Source organism: Centroberyx affinis, unplaced genomic scaffold (assembly GCF_046629955.1).
Source record: "Centroberyx affinis isolate AG114_WGS23_722 - 3 ecotype Tasmania unplaced genomic scaffold, CSIRO-AGI_Caff_v1 ptg000345l_1, whole genome shotgun sequence".
Classification (NCBI taxonomy): domain Eukaryota; kingdom Metazoa; phylum Chordata; class Actinopteri; order Beryciformes; family Berycidae; genus Centroberyx; species Centroberyx affinis.
Window position 1 is genome coordinate 1 of NW_027279018.1, and position 21804 is coordinate 21804.

Consider the following 21804-nt stretch of genomic DNA (forward strand, 5'->3'; position numbering starts at 1 on the left):
CTGATTATTAACCTCTGCCTATTATTATTATTATTATTTTTCCAATAAATAGTTTATAGTTTTGCAGTTCTTTCCAGGAAACTCTTTTAGAAATGTACAGTATCTTATCGACTCCTCCAGACTGCTTCCATTTTCTATATAACTACTCCATCATCTCATGGTTCTTTCCAGGAAACTCCCTAAGTAATGAACAGTTCCTTTCTAGGAAATGATTAGGAAATTGTGGATCCGGGTAATAAAGCATTACCGAAATTTCCTGTGGGAAACCCTGATATGCACACACAACTAAAAACTTATGTGTGTATTTATGGAGATGATCCCCCCCCCCCCACACACACACACACACACACACACACTCCCACCTTGGCCCCGGCGGTCTTGTCTTTGCTGGGCCCTTGCTGCTCCTCCACCTCGGCCTTCAGGTGCTCGATGTGCACCAGGTAGGCGTGCTCCCGCGCCTCCCGCGCACTCAGACGCACCTCCACCGCCTTCTTCTCTTTCTCCAGGAGGTACAGCTGGGCCTTCAGCTCGGCCATTTCCTCCTAGAATTACAATAATAATAATAACAACAATGATAATAGTAATAACCTTTATTTATAGAGCACTTATCAAAACACAGTGCTCTACAAGTTAAGTCAAAATACAAGATAAAGAAGAATTACATGATTAGACCAACAATTCAATCTATTACTATTTCCAAAAAAAAAAATATATATATATATATATGTACAGTATATACACACACATATTTATATATATATATGTATATATATATATACATACATACATATATATATATAATCTGCTTATAAAAAGTGCTTAAAAATCTAGGGTGCCTAAGACTTTTGCACAGTACTGTGTGTATAGATATATATATATACTGTATAAATATATATATACAGTATATACATTTCTAAGAAGTCTTAGATGTTTATTTGTTTTCTGCATTAGTGTGTCAGTAGACTGCTGTTTATTGTAAATTTTTGATATTCAGAAACTTTTCATTTCATTAGTTTTGAAAGCATCTTCACTTTATGGATATCTTTGACCTATGCCAAAGACTTTTGCACAGTACTGTATATATATATATTTTTTTTAATTTATTTGTATTTTTTTTATGAGTATACATATTGGTATGTGTAGATATATATATATGCATATATATACAGTAGGTGTGTGTATACATGTGCATGTACAGTATATATGTGGAAATATCTTTGCTCATATTTTGGTGCAGTTTTTTTTCCCTGGCTATGTGCTGAAATGTCTTTTTATTTCACAATGTTTTGATAATTTACTACGCGACCAATATTCTTCTCGTTTTCATCATGGTGTGTACATTTTAAACTAAACACTACTGTGATGCTCACGTATTTCAGATGACTTGTCAGCTGCCATGTGAGTACTTAGTAATAATCTTAAACTTAAACTAACTTAGTAATAATCTTGAACTTAAACTAAACATGTTGGAATGATTACAAACAAAAACGTATTCATTTCTGCCAATGTGTTAAAAAGGGAAAACTAAAAACCTTGGTTACGCAAGTGTGCACACCCCCTCATAAGATTGAACTAATCACATTACAAAGCATGCACAAAGCTAATTTGCCTACTCCTGGAATCAAGTACATTTACTCAAGTACTGTACTGAAGTACAATTTTGAGCTACTGGCACTTTACTTGATTATTTCCATTCTGTGAGACGTTCTACTTTCCCTCCACTGCATTTCAAAGGGAAATCTTGTACTTTTTCCTCCACTACATTTATCTGACAGCTGGAGTTACTAGTTACTTTGCAGAATAAGGTTTTACACGCAAAACATATGATAAGCTCATAAAATATGTTGCATTATTAAAGTTTAAACTCCCCAACAGTACATGGAGCAGTTAGACCGACAACATTAAAATACATCTGAAAGGTTAATGCTTCAATAATTTATCACTCTGAAAGGGACCATTCTTCAAAAATGATTACTTTTGATACTTAAGTACATTTTACTGCTAATACTTCTATAATTTCTACATAAGTAAACTTTTGAATGCAGGGCTTTTACTTTTAATGGAGTATTTTTTCCATCACAGTATTGCTAACTTAAAGAGTAAACCCCACCTAAATCTGTGGTGAAGCCTGACACCTAATGGTGAAAAGTAGGGTACTGAACTGGTCATCTGCTATTGGCTGGTCTCTGTGCCCTGTGATGTCACCCTCTACAGAGTACAACAGGTGGTGACATCACCTGGCACAAAGACCAGCCAATAGGAGAAGGCCAGTGCAGTACCCTACTTTTCACCATTAGGTGTCAGGCTTCACCACAGATTTGGAGTTTGGGGTTCAGTTACTCTTTAAGTAAAGGCTTTACCCACCACTCTGGATAAGTACGTAAAAGCATCCGTCTGACCCCTCTACCTTCATAGCCATGAGCTCCTGCATGAGGACGGCGTTCTCCAGGTCCAGCCTGTGCACGTCGCCCCGGGGCTTCACGTCCACGCTCAGGGGGTCCACGTGCACGCTCTCCAGCTCCAGCACGGTCAGCTTGACGGCGGCGCGGTCGTTCCTCAGCTGCCGGGCGTAGTCCCTCAGCCGCTGCTCGTCCTCCTTGGTGAAGTCCATGTCGCACGAGCTGGCTGTGGAGCTGGTGGTGCTGTGGTGATAACGATGATAATATGAATCAATAAAAAAAAATAAAGGGCAACGCGTTAAGGTGTTTGAGAAGGTGTCGGCTGACGCGCTCTCTCGTGGTGTCTGAAAGTTCAGATCATTCTTGTATCAAACATGTTTTAATACTGACCCCATATTATATATAGCTTACTTGTTTATTGTTTGTAACTTTTTCATTTATATATATGTTTTGTATGTTTTTCTTACCACTCTTTATTACTATTTATTTCATTTTTATCGTTTATTGTATCTTTTAATTTTATTTATTTATTTATATATATTTTTATTTTTTATTTTTTTTTATTTTTTTGTATCTCACCTACAATTCTTGTCACATTGACTTTATTTATATGTACATGTAATTTGTTTGTGAAATCTATTCTGTTTATTACTACTAAATGGTACAATAGGGATGGGGCTCTGTTGGAGCAGAAACATGGGGGGGGGATATATTGTGTTTATCCAACTGTATCTGTGATTTATTGCATTTTGTATGACTTTAAATACCAATAAAAAGACCTTGAGCAAAAAAAAAAAAAAAAAAAAAAAAATTGCATGTTTGTTCGTTTTTTCTGTCTCTCTCTCTCTCTCTCTCTCTCCCTCTCCTGTCATCTGCCTCAGGTCTCACACCACTGGACCCCTTCATCTGCCTTAAAAAGGTCTCCATCTGATTGGTCCACGCCTCTGAAAAAAATATAAGATTTTGAAATTTGCAAATCCCAAGGCCCCCTTTCGTCTCCTCTCACCTGGTGTGGCTGTTAGAGGAGAGGCTCTCCCAGGGCTGGACACTACACCCGCTGACAGCTATGGCGGCTCCGCAGCTACCGTCCAGTCGGGTCAGCAGGTCCTTGGCCGCGTTCTCGGCGGCCTTCCTGCTGTCGTGGGCCCGCTTCAGGATCTGGCCGATGCTCTCCTCGCTGTACTGATCCCCTGGGCACGCAGAAGGCAATAACGGTCTATAAACATATCATGCTTTATACACATAACTCACTGGTGTTATTGAGTCTTCTACTGTGAGAAGCTTTTAGACTTTTTTTTTGTTGAGAATACAGATGGTATTAGAAAAGAGAATCACTACTCCTGTTTCCTTTGTTATTTTGTCAGTCAGGACCGGATCGGTCTCAACAGGTTTGGCTCCTCTTTAGGTAGGTGGGGATTATCTGAATCACTGTGTGATCAGAGCAGCCGAGTGCATCTGATTATCCAATAAAAATAACAGCTTTAAAAAAAAAAAGGAAGGTTAGTATCATGGGTTTATAAGGGATTTATTCATGGGTTGATACACAGAGACACTAGTAATTAAGGGATTGTGTGCATGGTTTACAGGGTTATTAAGTGGAAATTAATGGGAAAGTTCCTGTCTCCCTGAACTTTTCATTCAATTAGAAAGTAAGGAGTCAAGATTAAGGGGGTGTTTAAGGAGGTTTAGATGGGATCTCCTCCATTAACGACTCCCTTAATTAATTTTAAGGGGATTTTGCAGGACTTAAGAATTGAAATAATGTAAATTAATGAAAATGTAAGGTTCATTGAAGGCATTACTGGTTCTTAGAGAGGCATGGCGGTTGATCAGTGTCTCTAGATCTGCAGGATGTGGCTAACACTAGAATATCTGTGCACCAAATTATATTGATGCAAAAACATAAACCTTTTCCCTTCCTAGTACCGATCAGTGCCGAATAGCTTTTTCTGTTGCTCTCCTACACAAGGAGGTCAGAGGTCAGAGGTCAGAGGTCAGAGGTCAGCTACAGAACAGCACTCCTGGAGCTGGGAGTGAGTCAATGTCTTGCTAAGGGGCACTAAGGCAGGCCAGATGCTTGCCGACACGTGGGGGCCCTGGTCCTTTGGGTGAAGGATTGCATGTGCAAAGGGATATATACACTACCAGTCAAAAGTTTGGACACACCACATTTTTCTTCATTTTTACTATTTTCCACATATTAGAATAATAGCAAGGACATCAACACTATGAAATAACACAGATGGAATGATGCAGTGACCAAAAAAGTGTTAAACAAATCAAAACTATATTATATTTTAGATTCTTTAAACTAGCCGCCCTTTGCCTTGATGGAAAGGCAAAGGCTTTGGAAAGAAATTCATACATAGGCATCAACCTCACTATTTATTTCAAGCATTTAAGCATAAGTATTTAGATCAAAATGGCTTCAATCAGGTGTGTCCAAACTTTTGACTGGTATTGTGTATATATATATATATATATATGTATGTACATATATATATATAAATATATATGTATATATACATGTGGACAAGCGTCATATAGTGTCTTCCTTACCTACGGTGCCGACTCCGGCAGCTCTGAACTGTTCCAGGACCAGACTTTGTTCACTCTCAGCCAGGGCCAACAGCAGCTCGTACGCCTCAATACACTGCTCACTGGAGGAGAGAGAGAAAACACACATGCATACACACACACACACACACACACACACACACGCACACACACACACACACACACGTGAATTTAAATTCAGTAATTTGCATGTCCCTCAAGGACCCCTGGTGGTTCCCGGACCCCACATTGGGAACCACTGGCTTATTGTTTAAGTACATAATAATGTCTGTGCATGTGAGCGTGCACGTGTGTGTACCTGTACTGCAGTGCCAGTCGGAGTGCCGTGGCGTTGGACTCGTACTTGCCAACCAGCATACTCATCCTCTCAGCGTTGCCCTTGCACTCCTCTAGAGTGATTGTCAGAAGGTCATTCTGGGACTTCAGGTGTTCAATGCGGCTGGAGGACACACGCACACACACACACACACACACACACACACTGATTATTCTGTGCCTTTAAAGGTAGACAATGAAAGCACTATTACTGCAGTTATTATCATCACATCCCCACTATCACTGTTGAAACCAGGGTTACTTTAAAATTCATGAGTCACTGTCACTATAAGCTTAGTCGCCATCTTGTTTTTTACATAAAGTACCCTTGTGCGATGGGGAGGGAAACCATGCAAATGCAGTGAGAAAAAGCTTGACCTGTTCAAGGGATTTTTTTTAAATAAAAGTTAAAGCGCACAGAATGCTACATTAAAGTACACAGAATGAAACATGCTACTAATTCCTTTTACATCTAAAAACAATACTGTTTCATTTATTATAATTACTTGTGGACTACTAAAGGAAATTGAGTTTTTACAGTGTTCACTAGTAAAGTTCATGCAGTTAATTATAAATAAATATAAATATAACGATAAAACAATTTTCTATTTTTGCTTTGGAAAAATGTGGATCATTTTAGCCTTGGGCTAACCATGAAAGGCATGAGCCAATAAATGAAGCCAAGCCTGCAAAGCTAGTTCATACGGAAGAGGATTAGGGCCACGTGAAAAATGTATTTGAGTTCTGAGAATAAAGTCAGAATTCTGAGTTTAAAGTCTGAATTCTGAGAATAAAGTCTGAATTCTGAGTTTAAAGTCTGAATTCTGAGAATAAAGTCTGAATTCTGAGTTTAAAGTGAATTCTGAGAATAAAGTCTGAATTCTGAGATTAAAGTCTGAATTCTGAGTTTATTGTCAGAATTCTGAGATTAAACATTGAAAATGACATTACAGAATTCTGACTTTAAACTCAGAACTCAAATAAATTTTTCACGTCGCCCTGATCCTCTTCTGTAAATTCAGGCAGACAAGTGAAGTATTACGCAATTTCAATCAGGGCGACTACCTAAATCACTCATTCATTCATGCTTTCCCTTTACCCCATCAGAGTTGGCAAACACTCTCCCTCTTTTTTCCAGAGAACCAATCAGAATTACAGTAGCCGTCACTTCCCTCTCTTTTTCAGAGAGGCAATGGTCTAAGTGATGGGAGTATATACACATCACCTACTATTCTATTGTGCTACTCACAGATCTATGCTGTATGCTGCTGTCATTCCAGTCGCTGTGCTTACCTTCGCCCCTCCTCCACCCCATCACCACCAATGTCCAGGCTCCAGAGGAACTCCCCAGGGGGACGTCCTAATTTCTACGTCTATCCTGGATGTACTCTCAATTTCACGAATGGGAGTTCCTCCATGGAGCTTACGCCAAAGTTTCCATCACGTTTCATTTCATGAATAAAGTTTTCCATTTGAGCGTTCATCCTAGTCTCTCCTGATTGAACTGCAATGAGCTATTTGCAAGTTTATCTAAGCTACCAAATGCACTTGTTCACTCTCTCTCGCATTGCCCATGCTCATCCCCACCTCCACCCAGCGAAACGTTGTTTGCGAGTCCAAATTTTGCGTTAACACTCACCTGTTCAGCCTCTCGGTTTCAACCTCGAACTCACGGATCTTGTTCTCGGAGACCGCAGAGCCGTGGGAGTACAACGTCTGGAAGATCTCCTGAATGTTGGAGGAGTCCTGAAGTGAATGGGCCAAATGCTCGGCCACGTTACCCGACACCTGCCAAAAGAACACCACGAGACAGGGCTTTCAGGTGATGTAAGGCACCCTCTGGTGGCCATGTTGGGAAGTCCACTCTTGGGCAACAACGACTGAGAACCGATTGCATTTGTAAACTTACGACTAAAAAAAGGACTCAATTGTGAGTTTTTTTCTCAGAATTCTGACTTTATATCTCCCAATTCTGACTTTATATCTCACAATTCTGACTTTATATCTCACAATTCTGACTTTATATCTCACAATTCTGACTTTATATCTCACAATTCTGACTTATTTTTCTCACAATTCTGACTTTATATCTCAGAATTCTGACCTTTTTTCTCCCAATTCTGACTTTTTATCTCAGAATTCGGACTTTTTTCCCTGTCACAAAAGTTAATTTTAAAACATAAACAATTACCCCTTTCCCTAAATAACTTGTGGATGCTTTATATTAGGTATTAATTGGCAGTTAGCATGATCAAAAAGCATTCTTTCATCAAGGAATCTCAATCACCAAATCATTCATTATACGTTCATACACAGATTCTATCTTTCTCCTAGGAGACTTTCCCAAATGAAAATACTTAATCCCCTAATTGTTCTTTTTGCCCTTATGGTAAGCCATTCACATGATATGGGAATGTCCAAAAATGATGGACTTCTGGAAAACTGTCCTGTGAGACACTTTTTACCATTGTGGGCAAATCTCTTCCCTTGCTTCCACGAGTGCTGCTACTTAATGATAGCTCTAACTTGGAATTCCCCTTGTCACAGAAGCAGCTGTGGCTAGCTGGTCTTAGAGCAGCAACAAAATAATAGTGTTTCAGCTAGAAACACTCCCTTTTGTTCAACATTAGCTTTTCTCATGTGTTTGCCCTTTTCTTATATGAGTCTAGAATGCCTTAGTCTAGAACAGGGGTTCTCAACCTTTTCTACTTCAAGGCCCACCTATTCATACTTGCAACAGGCCAGGGCCCATAAAAAAAAAAGATCCCAAATTATTTTGGCTAATCTGTTCTATTCTAATAATCTAATCTAATAATCTTTTCTAAGTGTATTAATGAACTACAACAACACCACTCCCTGTTATACAGGCGGGATCCCTCGAATTAAATAAATACTATAAAAACAAACAGGTCCTTTAAAATTGTATGGGTGTGCCAGAAGCCACTATAAAACCATAAAAGCTGGGCATTCTCAGTCAAAAGGGATTTATTATACAAAAGTGGAGTCTGGCCGATTAACACAACAAGAACTAATGATTCAATAATTGGAAGTAATCAAAACCAGGAAGTGCACTCAAAACAAGTGGATAGAAAACCACTCAAAGAAACATGCATAAATAAGATCACTGTGAATCAATTAATAATTCAAAATAATAAATAAAATAATAGAATGAACAAAATGAAGAATAGTTAGTTATTGTGTCAATCAATAGAATAAGGATGATTAAATTTTATAATCTATGGCAGTCACTGTGGATGTTCTAGACTCGAGAACATCCACAGTGACTTATGGGAAATAATATGAAGTAATCATCATTGTACAGTCAGTTATTACCCAAACAATGTATCGATCAATTCTTATCTAAAATGTTTTCTAATTACTTATTTACCTATTTACCATGAAAAAGAAGACAGCTGATGATAGATAATAGATCTAAAATGCAAGGTAATGCAAAGAATGAGGCTGCATGTGTGTGTATGTGCGCATGCTTGAACTGTCAGGAATGATATATATGGGCTATATATATACTGTATATATATCACTTATTTTTTTATAGTTTTGCAGTCGTCTGCTTTAAGTAACATCAAAAACGTTTCTAGACCTGCAAAAATGCCAATAGGGAGTAGTCATCTATTGTTCTGGGGCAATGCCATATGCATATAATAACATAAGTTGCACAGTATAATGTTGTGACCACACACACACACACACACACACACACACACAGTACACACAGCCTTACCCCTATGCTGGTGATCTCAGAGCCCAGTACCGGCCTCTCAGTGGAGGAGGCGGTGGACTCATTGCGTGTTTTGGACAGCTTCACCCTCTCGGCCACCTGCCGATCACATCAAACAAAACATTACTCAAAAAAAAAAAATCAAAAATGACACTGTCAAAGAGATGGGGGGGAGAGAGAGAGACAGAAACAGAAAGAGAATACATTTTATATCCAGATTATCCAGATTACATTTATATTTTAGGCATTTAGCTGATACTCTTATCCAGTGACAAATGACTGCAACTGCCATTACTCTCCCTATGATATTTGACAGATTTATTGCATAATTTCTTTATTGACAAAAACGGTGCCACAACAAGGATATTTAATTGAAATGTATCATACGGTTTGGGTTTTGCAGGTATGTAATCTGTTTGTCTGTTGTGGTGATGTCACCGCCTGTTGTACTCTATAGCAGTGGTTCTCAACGTGGGGTCTGGGGACCACCAGGGGTCCTTGAGGGGGGTTCCAGGGGGTCCCCAGCAAAATGATGAATTGTTAAACTTCAGCATTATTTCATTTACAAGAAGTGAACACAATTAGAGAATGTAGAAGAATGACTGTTTTGATCGTAGTTTCTCTGTTATCTCTCTACCTACAATACAGATAGTCATGGAATTCTGGACAAAATCATATCTGACAATAAAAATACTGTCAGATTTGGGTCCGAGAGACAAAACCTCATCAAATGGGGGTCTGTGACTCTAATGTGGACTAAATTGGGGTCCTTAATATGGAAAAAGTTGAGAATCACTGCTCTATAGAAGGTGACATCACCTGGCACAAAGACCAGCCAATAGCAGAAGGCCAGTGCAGTACCCTACTTTTCACCACTAGATGTCAGGCTTCACCACAGATTTGGGTTTAGTTACTCTTTAAACAGGGCAAGATTTAACTAATTCGTTAGACCGGTGTGTGTGTGTGTGTGTGTGTGTGTGTGTGTGTGTGTGTGTGTGTGTGTGTGTGTGTCTACCTTGGCTACAGGGATGTCATTGCTGCTGCTGCTGGTGCTGAGCTCTCCGGTGCTGGGGTTGACGGGACGCGAAGCGGCCGTCGGACGTCCCGAACCGGATCCTGCGCCTCCCTGGGAAGTCTGGAGGCGAGTTTGCAGCTCCCGCACCTGACCGAGGAGTCACACACACACACACACACACACACACACACACACACACAAATAGGTAAGGGCTCCTCAGTGAATTAACAAGAACGAATGTTACGAGCCCTACACACATTTTTGCAACCGCTAGATATATATAAGTGGTTTTGTTTCTGTTCAGTATGAAATATAAAATACAGACTGTAATCCTTACACATGAACTTTTACTGTGCTTTTAATACATAAGAGGGGATATCTGTCTTTCTAAAAGCTGGGCAGGAGGAACGTATGCCCCTTTAGGACCTATAGATCTTTTTAAAGAAACACAAGTTATGAAAGTGACATCATTCATTTATCTGCAAAAGTGAGCAACTGCATTAGACCAGTTCAGTGAACAGGGGAGATATTGCACAACTGTTTTTGTCCTGATGCATGTGAGACCTAATTGCATTATATGCGTAACCAGTTTCAGCAGGCCTTTGGGAGGATGGATTTGATTATGTATCTAAAAGTGCTGTGTAGAGATTAAGCCTGCCCAGCTCCTTCTGGTAATGTAACTCAAAGGCCTTCTCTCTTCACTAAGTCTACATGTACAGAGTATATATATATATATATATATATCCATGTGTACTATCCATTATATTGATAATCGATTATTCTGCCGATAATTACAACGATTATTTGTTTATTCTGCTGATTTTTACAATTAATATTCTGACTATTTTTCTGACGATCAATCAATTTTTCTGACAATTTATTTATTTATTATAAAATTATAAATTATATAATTTATTACTTATTTAATTTAATTGTATTTTTATTATTTTTTTTATTACAACAAAAGGGCTACATTTTTTTTTCCACTGTTTAATAGTTGTATGCTGTCAACAAAATGAGAGAAAAAAATGAGAAAGTATCCTCTTTTTTGATAGGATTCTTAATTTCTTTACATTTTTTCCCCTAACCTCAGTTATTTTTTGGCTTTTTTTTTTATAATATAGTATCATAGGCCCCCAAAACTCATGCTCCACCACTGTTATCTTTAGGCATGCACAGCAGAGCCGTCCTTGAGGATTACAGAAACATGAATTCATGACTAAATTATGTTATTGGACAGCCGTGTCAAACTTTCCTGATTATGTGAATTCTGGTAATGCTAGTAATAGTAGAAATGGTTATGGTTAACCCTTAATTAACAGTTAACTAATGTGTCTGGTAATCATTTACTAATGGTGTTCATGTTAACTAAGGTATTAATTTATACATTATTTAATAGTCATCTTTATAAACTATTAAATAATGTATAAATTAATACATTAGTTAACATGAACACCATTAGTAAATTACACATAAGTTAACTGTTAATTAAGGGTTAGTTAATGCTTATTAAGCATTAACTAACCCTTATTAAGCATTAAATAACCCTTAACTTAGTGTACTCTTATTGTAAAGTGTTACCAAATTGCTCAGCTTACATTCACATTTAGGCATCTAGCAGATGCTCTTATCCAGAGTCACTCATAATGAGTCTAACAGTAGAATAACCTTAAATTCCTAGATCACCTAAAATTTCAAGGAACCATAAATGAGAAGGCCGAGCCTGAGAGGATTTACAATATCCTTGCAACCGTATAACTATCCAAGTGCTAGGAAAAGAAATAGAACGAGCTAAGGTGAGCGATAGAAGGGTTTATAAGGACAGAAGGTAGGACATAATTAAAATAGGAGTAAAAATTGTAGAGTTATCAGCAAAGTAGCTTACCGCTTCCTCAAAAATATCTCACCAAAGTCCTATTATCACTATGAAACCAAACCCCTTCATTTTATCCCTGAAATGTCCTTAATTTCTCATTACATAAACATTAATTATCCATTAAAAATAACACAGCTTTAAAAAAGTAAGGTTAGTATCATGGGTTTATAAGGGATTTATTCATGGGTTGATTCGTGGAAAGATTAGAAATTAAGGGATTTTTCATGCCTTTTGTTCATGGTTTACAGGTTATTAATGAGTTATTAATGGAAATTTTGTGTCTCCCTGAATTTTACATTAAATTAAGAAGTAAGAGTCAAACATTAAGGGGGTGTTTAAGGTGTTTTTTATGGGGTTTCCTCCATGAATAACTCCCTTAATACATTTTAAGAGGGTTTTGCACGAATTAAGGGGTGAATTCATATCAATGTAAGGCTTCCACTGAACAAGGTGAACAAAAAGTACACGCGACAAATCACACCCCCGAGCCACACACACACACACACACACACACACACACACACACACACCCGCCGCCGCAGCCGGTCGCGCTCCTCCCTGACGGTGTTCATGGCGGCCTTGGTGCGGCTGAGGTCCTCCTCTTTGCTGCCCAGGACCGCCGTGAGACTGGCGTTCTCTTCCCGGAGGCCGGCGAGCTCCTTCTCCCAGCGGACCCGCTCTTCGGACAGGCTGGGGTAGAAGTCCCGGCCCAGGGCGCCCTCGATCTCCTCTACGGTCTGGGCGGCGGGACGGAGAGAGACGGGAGGAGGAGAAGGTCATTAAAAGGGAGTGGTGGCCAAACCTTGGACTGTTCAATGAAGTGATGTGCTGTCATACATATTTGAGAAGGGAAATATTTGAATATACAAAATTTCATAAAAAACATCACACACGCATATCGCACGTCTAAAGTCAATGAGTCTTGAACCCAAATAACAAATATAAAGCATAAACATTTTGATGCATTTGATTGGATGACAGTGTCTTCAAGCAGACAACATATTATATATATTTCTCTATATATTCTACATCCTAACCACTGCTGACATCTCCTATTGTTTTTATCTTGGTTATCTTGGCTAGTTAAAGGTGAATGGCGCCCATGTTCAATAGGGCTGCAACTAACGATTATTTTCATTAATCTGTCGATTATTTTCTCGATTAATCGATTAGTTGTTTGGTCTATAAAATGTCAGAAAATGGTGAAAAATGTGGATCAGTGTTTCCCAAAGCCCAAGATGACGTCCTCAAATGTCTTGTTTTGTCCACAACCCAAAGATATTCAGTTTACTGTCATAGAGGAGGAAAGAAACCAGAAAATATTCACATTTAAGAAGCTGGGATCAGAGAATTTTGACGTATTTTTCTTAAAAAATTACTCAAACGGATTACTCGATTATCAAAATGGTTGGTGATTAATTTAATAGTTGACAACTAATCGATTAATCAATTAATCGTTGCAGCTCTAATGTTCAATAGTAAAACATTGTACCATAGGAACGAATGGACTTTTTATTGGCCCAAAACACATAGAACCAAACAGATAACCAACTTGTTACACCCCCAATGACCCTCATCCTGGCCAAGGCATCGCATTTCGTCCACTCTGACCAAGTTGCCCACATACCAAAGAGGATGTCACACATTTAGATAAACGTCACACAAGGGCAAACTGAGTTCCACAGGGCTGTGATCAGTTGACCACGGCGTCTGTTCCTTTCCGAAAGACCTCCCATTAGTGTCAAAAGGATGGCATTTTGCAACTGGAATAGTCAGATAAAAATGGCAGCAACAGATGATGGCAGGACAATAGAAGAATAAGTGGTGGGACAGATTTAGAAACTATATGTACAATTCTGCAAATAATCAAATAACCACAAGTAGCATGTAACTGGGATTTAAAGGAATTGCCAAGTCATGTAAATATCTTAATCAGAGTAATACCTTACTGTGATTATTGGCAACAATCGCATTATTATTATTACGCGTTATTAGTTTTGACTTGACACTTAATGCCTCTAGTTTGCCTGCAGCCACTGAGAACAATAGGTGCATTTGCTGACTCTAGCATCTAATGCTTTCTGTCTGTCCAGGGCTGTAAAGACAGGTCTGCCTAATGCCACTTCTACTCAAATGAATGCCTCCCCATGCTCATTAAAAGCTAGGACTGCTCATTGTCAGGTCTTTAGCCAATAAGTCAGTGATGCCATTTGCAAGAACACTGACTCTACTTACAGAGACTTAGTTAGACCAGACAGGTGATAAAGAACTCATTGCAACTTCACCTCCTAATTGTAACTTTTTCCATACTTTTAGGCATAAAGCGTACTCCACACTTTTAGGCAAAAGCCTCAGAGCCCTCCGTACTGTCTGAGGTGCAAGGTCCCACCTTAATAGCCAGGTTGCAGTGCTCGCTGGCGGTGGTCAGTTGCTCGATGTGGCGGTCGACCTCAGCCACTGACAGGCTGCACGCGCTCTTCTTCCTGCCGCACAGCACGCTCTCCAGCCCCGTCAGCACCCGCTGCAGCTCCGAGTTCAGGTCACTGCAGCTGTCTATGGGGTGGGGGGGGTGGGGGTGGGGGGGGGATCGAGAAGGAGGGAGGGAGGGAGGTTATGAATAAAGCCTGAGAAGGATAAGAGATAAATTGGCTCCTCTACTAGGCATAACCGACTGTCTGTAGTTAACTGACCATTTGAGGCTTCCTTTCCATTTTACTTTACTATGAAACTTCAATGATCCCTGTGGGGACACTGGGTCATTATAGCAGCAGATAATAAGATACAGCAAAAATAGAATATAAATAATAGAGCAAATTGGGGATATTAAACATGATACAACCAACAATTTTGATGCTAAAAAAGTATAAAAAAAAAAAAAAGATTTAAACATATGAAAAATATATGAATTTACAGCATATATGTAGGGTGTACAAAATGGTACAAAACAGTGGAACATACTGAGACATAAAATTAATGGAAGGTATGAACAAGTAAATTAGTATATGTAAAGTCCTGTCTAAGTCTTAGGCACCCTAGATTTTTTATATACATTTCTTAGAAGTCTTAGATGTTTATTTGTTTTCTGCATTAGTGTGCATTAGTCGACTGCTGTTTATTGTACATTTTTGATATTCAGAAAATTTTCATTTCATTAGTTTTGAAAGCATCTTCGCTTTATCGATATCTTTGACATATGCCTAAGACTTTTGCACAGTACTGTATATACTGTATATAGTCTTACATATTATAAAAAAGTAATTTAAATACAAGAAATCTCCACCCAAAAGCATCTTGATACAAATTAGATTTCGTTTTTTTTCCACTCAGGTCAAATACAAAGTACAAAATACCCAAAAGTAATTCAAATATGTATTTCAAATACATACACACAATACTGCCCATCTCTGGCTATCGCGACAGTTATTGCTCTATCCACCTACACGTAAAACCAGCGGCTGGATGCAACATGTTAGGCGAGTTCTCTGGAGGTCGGTGAAAGGCTTTCTGGGAAATGTAGGAAATCACTAACTGAAGTAGAAGTAAACAAGGCAGCTTGAGGGAAAGTGAGAAGCAAATTACAACACATCCCAAAATAACTCCTGGAATGCACTGAACATCACACACACTGGTGATATATAAAGTATCCAAGGGTGGATTTTGTTAAAACATGCTAAGCCTAAAGTGCAGTAAGCCCTGCTCTAGCTGATGCACCAGGTTGCTCCTTACCCATATCGGCAGTGACCAGTGTGGAGTGGTTTTCAGGCAGGGAGGATGGAGGCCTCTCCTGGTCCACGCTCCGCATGTCTTCACTGGCCTCCTGCTGGCTTTGGCTGAGTTCCGAAAACTCATCCTCCTCCCTAAAGGGGAGGACACATTTCATAAAGACTCATTTTGCATTGAGTGTTTAATCTTATAGCCTTGTTTGTGACCAGAATGAGCAGTAATGATAGAAACAAGCATTTCAGGCTACAAGGCAATGGTAGTAATGATGCACTTTTTTGGATGGGCTGAGACACGAATTTGAATTAGGGCTGAACAATTTTGAATCATTCAGCCCTAAGTTCAGGGTCCTAAGTTCCCAAGGTCCTATGTTCCCAGGGTCCTATGTTCCCCAGTTCAATATTCTGTTAATACACATTAACCCTCCTATTGTGTTCGGGTCAAATTTGACCCGTTTCAAGTTAAAACATTTCATAAATATTATCCAGTGTATTTTATTGGAACGAGGCTTCAAAACAGCTATATAAACACAACAAAACCAATGGTTATCAATTTATTTGATTTTGAAGGTCTCTAACCCTAAACCCTAACCCTATTAACCATAACCCTAGAACTGGGGAACATAGGACCCTGGGAACATAGGACCCTTTGTCATGTTCCCATTATGTGCCATATAAATCTGGGGAACATAGGACCCTGGGAACATAGGAATGACTCCATAGGTTGCTAGCTAACATTTGCTAGCTAAACTGGTAAGCTGTTGTTAAATTCTTTATAATAGCCTTTTTCAATCAATTTTGTGTTTCCTAATATAGCCTCTGCTGACTGTGCAGTAATGCTACAGTGGCTAGTGTCAACAGCTAAATACATTGGCTGCTATTAGCCCTCAATGTTTCAGCTAATACTGTTGAAGATATCATGTAAATTTACAGATCAATAGAATAGATAGATTCGATAGAGGTGCATGTGTGTGAATTGCTTTGTATGTATTGAGCTGAAATATTTGTAATAGATAATTTCTAATAGACCTTATAAGTCTGACATCACCATGGCCAAATATGGACTTACGGTTCCACAGCAATTTCTCTATGGGGGAAATGAATAGGGTTTTCACATAATCGTCACAGTCTACGTTTAATACAGCCTTTTCAAACTTCTGTGTGTGTGTGTGTGTATTCATGTATACCTGATGGTGTTGTTCTGTAGCAGCTCAATCTTCTTGTTTAGCTCAGCAATGATTCCATGGAGCTCAGTGATGCGCTCCTCATAGCGCATGGCGGTCAGGTCCTGATCACACTGTGTATACAAACACAACACACACACACACATGCACACATTAAGTAAGATATATAGAGGGCCCAACAATACAAGAATACAGCCACAAGCAGCGACTGAAGGTCCAAGCCCAATTTGAAAAGACAAATAGAACATTACAGAAGGTAGAAAAGGTAGACAGACACACACAAACAGACAGGTTGTGAAGATCGGACATGCAGACTATTAGTTATGGTTAATTTTTTGTTGGCCTGTGACTTCTGTCAAGTTTATCATTTCATCGGATAGAGGGTCATAAGTATGACATTTTTCAGAAATGTACTGAATATAGCTTGATGAAACCAACCATAAGTCTATTCTGGATTTCTGAGACATTACTCAATTATACTACCTATATTCTTGTTTATCTGGATTTTAAAAATGCAATGCATCTGCTATAGAGGATGTGTCACACAAAAAGGAATTAACTTTAGGTACTCTTTGGGTTAGTATTGGAAGAAAGCGGAGTTGTATTTGTTCCATGTGGGTCCCATATACATTACATATGACATATAATACACAATATGTCAATGAATAAGACAGCAGATACATCATGTTATCATAAAGTCTTGGCAGTAAATTTATTAATATGGTTTGTTATTATATGCAAATCCCACTGCAATGGTCTCAACCAATGGACTGCACTCAAAGCCTTTCACCATTGAGCAAGGCTCGAGGCAGGGATGCCCGCTTTCACCCAAGCTTTTTTTCTCACTCAAGCAATTGGCCCAAACAATAAGGCAAAATTAAATCTGCACAATCAAAATTAAGTCATCAATCTCATTTTTTGCAGATGACATTTTGCTGTACATTTCCACTTGAAGAATTTATTCTGAACATTCTGAAAGTCTTCAACAAATTTGGCACTAAAATCAATTAGAAGAAAAATTTGTTTTTACTAAACAACAGAGCAAGTACCCCATCCATGTACAGTACAATACCAACTCAATCACAAATGAAATATTTGGGTATCAATATTCACACCTCACTGCACAACATTGTTAAAAACAACTATGAGAACACTCTGGAAAACATGGTCTGCTCTTTCAGCATGATTACGGTCTAGGATGTACCCCAAATTCATTTCCTTATTGCAGTGATTCCTTTACCTCAACCAGTGACCCTTTGGAAAAGACTTGGTTCTCTTACTCACAAGTATATATGGAATTGCAAACAGCAGAGGTTGAAATTCAGTACTTTACAACACACTAAATGTAATGGAGGCCCTGGGCTGCCCAATTCTAAACTGTATAATATGGGCTTTCAATTACGTTTCATTAAAGTGTGGATTGACCCGACATCTACTGTTCCATGGAGAGAAACAGAACAGCAACTGATTGGAGCACAAAGATTACAACATGTTGTATTTTCAAGGCTCAGCTGAAAGAAGTGTATGCTAGCCTTTGGTCCCATCATAACCAATACAGTGTCTAACTTAACTCTAGACCAGGTTTGTGGGTTTGCGGTTTGAGAGAGAGAGAGAGAGAGAGAGAGAGAGGACTACCACCATCAGTCCTCTCATGGCATTAGTCATCAGTAACTCTTACCTTTTTCTTCTCTGCTCCTCACATTTCTCCACTCTTGGGGAACATTCCCCCTATCCATCCTTCAATTGCCTGAACATTCCTTTTCGCAACTGTCCGTTTACCCGTAGAAACGAAATGGCTCTTCCTGTTACAAGCGAGTTTACACAACTAAAACTTGTACTGTTCTTTAATCTTGTTAGTGTTAGTCCTCTATGTTGGTCTGGCTGTGACTCTGTGCTTTCTGTTTCTATTTCTTTTGTTGTTTGAAGCATCGCCCTTTTCCTTCCTGTCCAAATAGCGTGTGCGTGTGTGTGTGTGTGTGTGTGTGTGTGTGTGTGTGTGTGTGTGTGTGTGGTTGCAAGCAGAGAATCACTTCCAGGGGCCAGTTACATAAAGATAGACCTAGTCTTAGACTTAAATGTGACCTGTAGTCAAACTTGCTATAGACGCTTATATCTACCTGTTCCTACTACTTCTTGGTTGTTGTAGATCTCTAATGAGTTGTTTCTGTCTCTAAAGTCTCTCTTCTTCAGACTCTTTCCAAAAACCATTTACCATCTTTTATGAAATAACTTCAGTATTTAAACTTCCCGCTCTGATTTAGGCCGACCCGTTGCCATAACAACAAAATTCTTAAGGTGGCTAATTTTCCTACCTCAAAATAAGTCATATTTAAGTAACAGACAGTCTTAATTAGCCTAGTCCAACCTGAGAATCTAAGACCAGTCTAAGGCTTAGACTAGTTTTATACTAGCTTTCTGCAACTGGCCCCAGATTATATTGTGGAATTAACAACATAAAAACAACTTTGAGCGCACTTCCAATGTGCTTTTCATATGGCAGCAGGATGTAGCTCTGTAGGACTGTTTTGCTGAGCTTGAGTCACATCATCGGCTACATGAATAGATAAGTGATGACAAAGTGTAAGGATCTCAATCAAGGGTCTCAGTTCAAAGGGTGTCAAAATTCCACCCTTGGATCCTCTTCCACTGATGTATACCATCAATCTGTGATGTCCAATGCATTCCAGGAGTGATGTCACTTTGGTGTACTCACTTTCCCTCAACCTGCGTCACCTACTTTCGACTTCAGTTAGCGATTTCCTACATTTTCCACAATGCCTTTCGACCCCCCCCCCCCCCCCCCCCCCCCCCCCCCCACTGAGGCTACTCTTGAGAACTTGGTGTGTGTATCACTGTGGAGAAATTGGTCTCTCTTCCTCTTCTACGATGGATTTCTCCCTGTATGATTGTTGAACGTCTCTTGGTGCAAAATGGCGGCTCTAGAAAGAAGCCCTCGCTCTTTGATTGTGAGGGACTGACACCAAAACCTGACGTTTACTGTTGTTTTAGATGGCTAAAAGATGTATTTGGCCAACAGCTATTTTTGTTAAAGAACTGCTGAGAGAACAGTAGGCCAAAATATATTTACAATGCCCTCATAATTAGTGTAACATCATAATTAGTGTAAAAAAATCTTTCACTCTTTTATTTTTATTATTACTGTGTACTATATTTCTTATTCTTATCTTGTCTTTGTATAGTTTACTCTTTTTAAGCACTTCAAATAAATTCTGTTTCATATAATTGCTATATTAATGAAGCTTATTATTAGTATTATTATTGGGAATCGATAAGCAGAATCAGTATTGATACTGATAAAAAAAATTTTTTTTTTTTTTACTTTTTTTCTATTGTTTCTTATATTTTCTTTCACCTTGTACAGGTATCTGTGTTGCTATGTAAGTGAAATATGCTGTTTCCTTTTTTTTATTTGTTGGAAAAACCAAATAAAAGTTCAAGTAAAAGAAAAAAAGATACTGATAACAATCCAAATTATTTTCCCAACCCTAAAATGTGGTACACGCACGCACACACACACACGCACACACACACACACGCACACACACACAACCCCACCCCCACTGTCTAGAGCAGGGTCTGGAATGTGGATTCAGAGGAAGAGAAGTGTCTGAGGAAGTGTGTGTTTGTGTATGCATTAACGCTGCAGAACTATGACGTCTTCCTCTACCATGAAAACAATTCAACACCCCCATCATATTCTCCCAGATTGATAAGATAATGAATTACTCCTCCATGTGCAAGATAACATCACACACCGATATAAGTGTGCTAGTGCTTTTTAGGTGCTCAGGGGGTCTGCATCAGAGCAGCAGTAAAAATGCACACGCTCACATGACCGATCTTAACGTCATCTAGTGTCTCATTGGGGCTAATCCTGTTCCATCTTCACAGACGCGCCACAGACTCCACCACCCTGAAGACAACTCCAATGTATTCCACTTAAAGGTCCCATACTCTACACTTTCCAGAGTTTTATTTTATGTCTTAAAAGTTGTGTGTGTGGTGTCATGAACCAAAAACACTCTCAATCCATTTTTCCACGTTCATTTTCCAGCATCTCTCTGAGCCTTACCAAGAACAGGCCGTTTCTGTCGCCGTGTCTTTAAGGCTCATTAATATTAACGACCCCCTCTGTTCCGATTGGCTAACCGTTTCAAGAGTGAAACGTGAGACTCCGCGGCCCAGCGGCTACAGGTAGGGAAAACTCTCCGGTAATAAACAATGACAACCGCTCAACCGCTTTGAAAAAAACACTTTGTTAGTCTATTATTTCTTACAAAAATGATAATGAGCGAACCTTTGTGACGCCACAAAGTTACGGAAGTCCAAACGGCTCGTTTAGAGGCTCGCTGCACTAATATGGATTGTGTGGATTAGTTTTGATACTTTCACCATGTTTAGATAGACCATCCAACTCCTTTATCATCACAGAGGCAAGGGAAATCCCGTTTTCCACAATATGGGACTTTTTAATTAGGGGTGGGAATCATCAGAGGCCCCACAATACGATATTATCACGATACTTGAGCCACGATACAATATTATTGCGATTTTTAACTATTTGCGGTATGTTGAGTATTGCGATAATATATATTGCAATATATTGCGATTTATTACCTTTTTTTTGACTGCAAATGATGTCCCCAAAGGAAAACTTCAAAATCTGTTTTATCTAATAAGATAAAGATTTCAATCTGTTCACCTCACTTCAATCATTGTCAGGCAGACAGACTGAACAGCACTGTTATAAAAATCAATGAATGAATTTGATTTGATTTGAAAAAAGAAATTATTGTTAAATTGAAATTGAAATAAATAAAACATGTACTGGAGATGCACTGGAAACATGTTGAGACAGAGAGAGTCAGAGAGAGAGAGAGAGAGAGAGATAGAGAACTGATTCTGTCTTATTCAGTAATGTATCCACTGTTTACTGTTAGATCCTTTTGTTGATTGTCC

At 38.9% G+C, this 21804-nt stretch overlaps 1 protein-coding gene across 1 annotated transcript in view; it reads right to left on the minus strand.

The window, feature by feature from the left end:
* Nucleotides 1-362: 362 nt before the first annotated feature.
* The window catches only part of mcc (MCC regulator of WNT signaling pathway), a gene marked incomplete at its 3' end in the record, with an annotated part of 34717 nt that continues 13275 nt past the window's right edge, over nucleotides 363-21804 (minus strand). The window contains exons 4-15 of the mRNA XM_071515347.1: nucleotides 16828-16937; nucleotides 15648-15778; nucleotides 14311-14474; nucleotides 12452-12658; nucleotides 10046-10192; nucleotides 9034-9129; nucleotides 6931-7079; nucleotides 5275-5415; nucleotides 4959-5059; nucleotides 3406-3589; nucleotides 2408-2642; nucleotides 363-542 (exon numbers count right to left, since the gene is read on the minus strand). Of these exons, the coding sequence (XP_071371448.1) occupies nucleotides 363-542; nucleotides 2408-2642; nucleotides 3406-3589; nucleotides 4959-5059; nucleotides 5275-5415; nucleotides 6931-7079; nucleotides 9034-9129; nucleotides 10046-10192; nucleotides 12452-12658; nucleotides 14311-14474; nucleotides 15648-15778; nucleotides 16828-16937 (1845 nt within the window). The remainder of the gene's footprint in view (nucleotides 543-2407; nucleotides 2643-3405; nucleotides 3590-4958; nucleotides 5060-5274; nucleotides 5416-6930; nucleotides 7080-9033; nucleotides 9130-10045; nucleotides 10193-12451; nucleotides 12659-14310; nucleotides 14475-15647; nucleotides 15779-16827; nucleotides 16938-21804) is intronic.